The 7,188-nt window shown below is 49.9% G+C and overlaps 1 protein-coding gene across 1 annotated transcript in view; it reads right to left on the reverse strand.

Moving 5' to 3' along the window:
- Positions 1–2,776, reverse strand: part of LOC115120338 (leucine-rich repeat-containing G-protein coupled receptor 5-like) — a 29,950-nt gene extending 27,174 nt beyond the window's left edge. Inside the window, exons 1-3 of the mRNA XM_065021293.1 lie at positions 2,711–2,776; positions 2,119–2,184; positions 1,939–2,010 (exon numbers count right to left, since the gene is read on the reverse strand). Coding sequence (XP_064877365.1) covers positions 1,939–2,010; positions 2,119–2,168 — 122 coding nt within the window. The 5' untranslated portion in view covers positions 2,169–2,184; positions 2,711–2,776. The remainder of the gene's footprint in view (positions 1–1,938; positions 2,011–2,118; positions 2,185–2,710) is intronic.
- Between the last annotated feature and the right edge of the window lie 4,412 nt (positions 2,777–7,188).

Genomic DNA, 7,188 nt, shown 5'->3' on the forward strand with positions numbered 1-7,188 from the left:
TGTTTCCCCCATTCAGCTAACAGGCTAACAGAATAACATGCTAATAATGTTTATTTCCCCATTCAGCTAACAGGCTAACATAATAACATGCTAATAATGTCTATTTCCCAAATGGCACCCTATTCCCTACATAGTGCACTACGTTTGACCAGAGGTCTATGGGTAATTAGTGCAGTATAAAATGGAATAGGGAGTCATTTGATACGCAAATGATGATTCTGGTGAAACCTGACAACTCCACTCGCAGGTTGGCAGCCAAACTAAACTAATTCAATCTCTCACTTGGTGGCTCTGAGAATGAGAGAGAGAATCAGTGAACGTTTTGGACAGAGAAAGGACACTTCTCTCTCATGATTCTACACTATTATGAAGGGCCAAACAGGCATCTCATTGGAAGTAGTGGCTGAGGGTAGTGGAGGGGGGTTGGGGTGTGTGTGGGGGGTCGAGGGGATGGTGTCCAGTTTTGAGTAGGAATGTCAAGGACAAGGCCACCCACGATATGACGGGGTGAAGGAAGGTGGCGACGGGATGGAAACAAGATGCAGGAAATGTAAACAGGAGGAGAGGAGTGTTTGTTTGTCTGACGGCTCAGATTTAAGCACACACACGCACACGCACGCACACACACACCACACGCACGCACACACACACACCACACGCACGCACACACACACACCACACGCACACTAAAGGCATCTCTCTGGGTGGGAGTCAGGTGTTTGTTTGTCTGACGGCTCAGATTTAAACACACACACACACACGCACGCACGCACCACACGCACGCACACACACACACTAAAGGCATCTCTCTGGGTGGGAGTCAGGTGTTTGTTTGTCTGACGGCTCAGATTTAAACACACACGCACGCGCACGCACGCACACGCACGCACGCACGCACACGCACACACACACACACACACACACACACACACACACACACACACACACACACACACACACACACACACACACACACACACACACACACACACACACACACACAGGGCTAGACTCGTATTTGTCAGAGGCTTCTCTCTCACACAGGAAGTAAACAATACCTTCTGTTGAACAGAACGGCCGCTCACATGAAATATGGACAACACTTCCTATTCCCTATGTAGTGTGTCCGAGTGGTCCAACACTTCCTATTCCCTATGTAGTGTGTCCGAGTGGTCCAACACATCCTATTCCCTATGTAGTGTGTCCGAGTGGTCCAACACTTCTCATCCTGACGGCACCCTATTCCCTATGTAGTGTGTCCAACCTAGTGCACTAGGGAATAGGGTGCTAGTGAAAACAGGCCATGGTCCTGACATGCCGGTCACACTACTAGCTACATTCTCTCATTGTATCAGTTTGTAAAACCAGCCTCCCAGGAATTCACCACATTCATCACTTTCTGAATTGAGAAAACAAACATTTTGAGGCATATTTGGAGTGAAAACCTGATACAGAATATGAACATGGAGTAATCTGAATATAATGGGAATGTGAGGTCATAGGCACGCACACACACGCACACACACACCACACACACACACACACGCATGCACGCACGCACACACACACACACACACACACACACGCGCGCGCACACACACACACGTACACACACACACACACACACACACACACACACACACACACGCGCACACACGCGCACACACACACACACACACACCCACCCAGACCAGTGTACACACACACACACACACACACACACACACACACACACACACCCACCCACCCACCCACCCACCCACCCACCCACCCACCCACCCAGACCAGTGTACACACACACACACACACACACACACCCACCCAGACCACACACACACACACACACACACACACACACACACACACACACACACACACACACACACACACACACACACACACACACACACACCCACCCACCCAGACCAGTGTACTCACAGAGACCGTAGGGAAGTCAGTCCCTGGAATGTGTCAGCTTGCAGCTCTTTAATTTCATTGTGGTGCAGATCACTATAAAATACAACAACAACAACAAAACAAGCAATTGAAACAGTTTTTTATTGTAAAGCCACGGCTCATATCGTTTTATACGGCTTCTCCGGTTGCCAAGACACTCACATTTTCTGAATCTTCTCACATCCTCTGAAGCTGGGCAGAGCCTGGATCATGTTGTAGGACAGATCTCTGTGTGAGGAGGGGACAGAAAGGAGATCCAATGTAACCTCCACTACCATTATACTGGACGACTATGTCTTTTCAGATAGGTCACTTTTATTAATCTGATTTAAACACGGGGAAATGTGGACCGAGGGCATGATGCTCTTTGGGAGTCTGTGCCAGGTTATTGTAAAGCAGTTTTTGATAAACTAGGCCAGGTAGCCTAGTGGTTAGAGGCAGGTAGCCTGGTGGTTAGAGGCAGGTAGTCTAGTGGTTAGAGGCAGGTAGCCTAGTGGCTAGTGGTTAGAGGCAGGTAGCCTAGTGGTTAGAGGCAGGTAACCTAGTGGTTAGAGCGTTGGGCCAGTAACCGAAAGATTGCTGGATCGAATCCCCGAGCTGACAAGGTAAAAATCTGTCCTTCTACCCCTGAACAAGGCAGTTAACCCACTGTTCCCCGGTAGGCCGTCATTGTAAAATAAGAATTTGTTCTTAACTGACTTGCCTGGTTAAAATAAGAATTTTTATGATTGATTGATGAAAAATAGGAACTCACAGCACTTGCAGGTTGGGTAGCTGGTCACACACAGTGGTAGGTAGGGATGTGATGCGAGCTCCAGTGATGGTCCTACACAGAGTTCAAAGGTCACATGATATTATCCCTGGATCTGTGTAAATGCCTTGTGAATAGATTCATTCACTGTATGTGCAGGACATTCCCCAGGGCAGTTTGTTTATATGTATAATAAATGTCCTGATATGTGCCTTGGCATATAATCACACTAGTAGAACTAAGAAACACTTATTCATTTAAAAACCCGACACCAACACTATGAAAACCAACACGTCTCAACGTAAATGACAACTCTGCACAGAACGGCAACATTGGATAAAATAATACATCATTAATGATTAAAAAAAACACTTGTATTTTGGGGGCTTTAGGTTTCAATCCCGGTGAAGACCAGCAGGTTACATGCTGGTTAAGACAACACATGAGCTGGGAGTCAGGCAGGTTATAACAGCAAATAGTACATTTTCAAATAGGAAAAAATCCATGAAATGATTTGGATGTGTAGCAGGTCGTGACATGATTGGTGGCAAAACCAGGGCACATTTATTAGTATTTGTGAGCTCTTAAACTCGATTTCTGTGGGAAAATAATTACCTGACATTGGGTTAGAACAGCATGGTTGGGTGTTAGCATTAGGTCTGAATGGTTGGGTGTTAGCATTAGGTCTGAATGGTTGGGTGTTAGCATTGGGAATGAATGGTTGGGTGTTAGCATTGGGTCTGAATGGTTGGGTGTTAGCATTGGGAATGAATGGTTGGGTGTTAGCATTAGGTCTGAATGGTTGGGTGTTAGCATTAGGTCTGAATGGTTGGGTGTTAGCATTGGGTCTGAATGGTTGGGTGTTAGCATTAGGTCTGAATGGTTGGGTGTTAGCATTAGGTCTGAATGGTTGGGTGTTAGCATTAGGTCTGAATGGTTGGGTGTTAGCATTCGCTGGTCTGAATGGTTCAAGATCTTGGTGCCAGTGAGGTCTGAATGGTTGGGTGTTAACCATTCAGAGATCTGAATGGTTGAGTGTTAGCATTAGGTCTGAATGGTTGGATGAGAGGGGTCTGAATGGTTGAGTGAGAGATTGGGTCTGAATGGGGGTTTTAGCATTAGGTCTGAATGGTTGGGTGGCAGGTCTGAATGGGTGAGGGGTGTTGGGGGACAGAATGGTTGGGAGAGCATTAGGTCTGAATGGGGTGTTAGCATTAGGAGAGAATGGTTGGGTGTTCAGCATTAGGTCTGAATGGTTGGGTGTTACCATTAGGTCTGAATGGTTGAGAGATGTTAGGGACAGATGCATTAGAATGGAGAGAGAGATGAAGATGGTTGGGTGTTAGCATTAGACCATTCCTGAATGGTTGAAGTGTACAGAGTTCATGTATCATTAGGTCTGAATGGTTCTCGCATTAGGTCTAATGGTCACTCATTTCATTAGGTCTGAATGGTTGGGTATAACCATTATTCAAACATACAAATGTGTTCATTGGGTCTGAAAGTTAGTGTTTGACTGAATGGTTACAGTGTTAGCAGGGAGGTGCTGAATGGTTGGGTGCCAACAAACTGAATGGGGTTGTTAGAAGAATCTGTTTGAAGACAGAACATTGCTAAACCCTGGGCAACAGGCTCTCAAGACACAGTTCACCAGTGAGGTCTGTCCTCTCCGTCTTTCTGCATTCTGTTCTGGATACAAAGGACAAGAGACAGGAAAGAGAGAGACAGGACTAGGGAGAGACAGGACTAGGGGGAGAGACAGGAGAGGAGAGAGACAGGACTAGGAGAGAGACAGGACTAGGAGGAGACAGGACTAGATGTGAGGGACTGGTCTAGAAAAGAGAGACAGGACTAGGTGAGGGACAGGTCTATAGGGAGGGCTAGGTGAGGGAGTGTCAGAGTTCATGTATATATCATAGATATAGTCTCGGAGATAACAGGACTCATTTCACTTCACTTCATATAACCTTTATTCAAACACTATAAATTGTTCTAATCTGGTTAGTGTTTGACTGTTTGAGGGACAGGTCTAGCTCAGGGAGGTGCTAGGTGACTGGCCAACAAACTGAATGGGGTTGGCTAGGTGAGGGAATCTGTTTGAAGACAGAACTAGGTGTAAACAGGTCTATAGGGAGGACAGAGGGACAGTTCTATAGGGAGGGCTGGTGAGGTTCAGGTCTGTTAGGGAGGGCAGACAGAGGGACTGGTCTAGGAGAGAGACAGGACTAGGTGAGGGACAGGTCTATAGGGGAGACAGGACTAGGAGAGGACAGGTCTAGGAGAGAGACAGGACTAGGTGAGGGACAGGTCTAGGTGAGGGACAGGACTAGGTGAGGGACAGGTCTATAGGGAGGGCTAGGTGAGGGACTGGTCTAGGAGAGAGACAGGACTAGGTGAGGGACAGGTCTATAGGGAGGGCTAGGTGAGGGACAGGTCTATAGGGAGGGCTAGGTGAGGGACTGGTCTATAGGGAGAGACAGGCTAGGTGAGGGACAGGTCTATAGGGAGGGCTAGGTGAGGGACAGGTCTATAGGGAGGGCTAGGTGAGGGACTGGTTTAGGAGAGAGACAGGACTAGGTGAGGGACAGGTCTATAGGGAGGACTAGGTGAGGGACAGGTCTATAGGGAGGGCTAGGTGAGGGACAGGTCTATAGGGAGGGCTAGGTGAGGGACTGGTCTAGGAGAGAGACAGGACTAGGTGAGGGAGGTCAGAGGGTAGGAGAGAGACTATAGGAGGGAGGACTAGGTGAGGGACAGGTCTATAGGGAGGGCTAGGTGAGGGACTGGTCTAGGAGAGAGACAGGACTAGGTGAGGGACAGGTCTATAGGGAGGGCTAGGTGAGGGACAGGTCTAGGGAGGGCTAGAGGGAGGGTCTATAGGACTAGGTGAGGGACAGGTCTATAGGGAGGGCTAGGTGAGGGACTGGTTTAGGAGAGAGACAGGACTAGGTGAGGGACAGGTCTATAGGGAGGCTAGGTGAGGGATAGGTCTATAGGGAGGGCTAGGTGAGGGACAGGTCTATAGGGAGGGCTAGGTGAGGGACTGGTCTAGGAGAGAGACAGGACTAGGTGAGGGACAGGTCTATAGGGAGGGCTAGGTGAGGGACAGGTCTAGGGGAGGCTAGGTGAGGGACAGGTCTATAGGGAGGGCTAGGTGAGGGACTGGTCTAGGAGGAGACAGGACTAGGTGAGGGACAGGTCTATAGGGAGGGCTAGGTGAGGGACAGGTCTAGGAGAGAGACAGGACTAGGTGAGGGACAGGTCTATAGGGAGGGCTAGGTGAGGGACTGGTCTAGGAGAGAGACAGGACTAGGTGAGGGACAGGTCTATAGGGAGGACTAGGTGAGGGACAGGTCTATAGGGAGGGCTAGGTGAGGGACAGGTCTATAGGAGGAGACAGGGACAGGTCTATAGGGAGGGGCTAGGGGACAGGTCTATAGGGAGGGCTAGGTGAGGGACAGGTCTAGGAGGGAGGACTAGGTGAGGGACAGGTCTATAGGGAGGGCTAGGTGAGGGACAGGTCTATAGGGAGGGCTAGGTGAGGGACAGGTCTATAGGGAGGGCTAGGTGAGGGACTGGTCTAGGAGAGAGACAGGACTAGGTGAGGGACAGGTCTATAGGGAGGGCTAGGTGAGGGACTGGTCTAGGAGAGAGACAGGACTAGGTGAGGGACAGGTCTATAGGGAGGACTAGGTGAGGGACAGGTCTATAGGGAGGGCTAGGTGATTGACAGGTCTAGGAGAGAGACAGGACTAGGTGAGGGACAGGTCTATAGGGAGGGCTAGGTGAGGGACTGGTCTAGGAGAGAGACAGGACTAGGTGAGGGACAGGTCTATAGGGAGGGCTAGGTGAGGGACTGGTCTATAGGGAGGACTAGGTGAGGGACAGGTCTATAGGGAGGGCTAGGTGAGGGACAGGTCTATAGGGAGGGCTAGGTGAGGGACAGGTCTATAGGGAGGGCTAGTGAGGGACTGGTCTAGGAGAGAGACAGGACTAGGTGAGGGACAGGTCTATAGGGAGGGCTAGGTGAGGGACAGGTCTATAGGGAGGACTAGGTGAGGGACAGGTCTATAGGGAGGGCTAGGTGAGGGACTGGTCTAGGAGAGAGACAGGACTAGGTGAGGGACAGGTCTATAGGGAGGGCTAGGTGAGGGACTGGTCTATAGGGAGGGCTAGGTGAGGGACAGGTCTATAGGGAGGGCTAGGTGAGGGACAGGTCTATAGGGAGGGCTAGGTGAGGGACAGGTCTATAGGGAGGGCTAGGTGAGGGACTGGTCTAGGAGAGAGACAGGACTAGGTGAGGGACAGGTCTATAGGGAGGACTAGGTGAGGGACAGGTCTATAGGGAGGGCTAGGTGAGGGACAGGTCTATAGGGAGGGCTAGGTGAGGGACAGGTCTATAGGGAGGGCTAGGTGAGGGACTGGTCTATAGGGAGGGCTAGGTGAGGGACAGGTCTATAGGGAGGGCTAGGTGAGGGACA

This window comes from Oncorhynchus nerka, linkage group LG8 (assembly GCF_034236695.1).
Source record: "Oncorhynchus nerka isolate Pitt River linkage group LG8, Oner_Uvic_2.0, whole genome shotgun sequence".
Classification (NCBI taxonomy): domain Eukaryota; kingdom Metazoa; phylum Chordata; class Actinopteri; order Salmoniformes; family Salmonidae; genus Oncorhynchus; species Oncorhynchus nerka.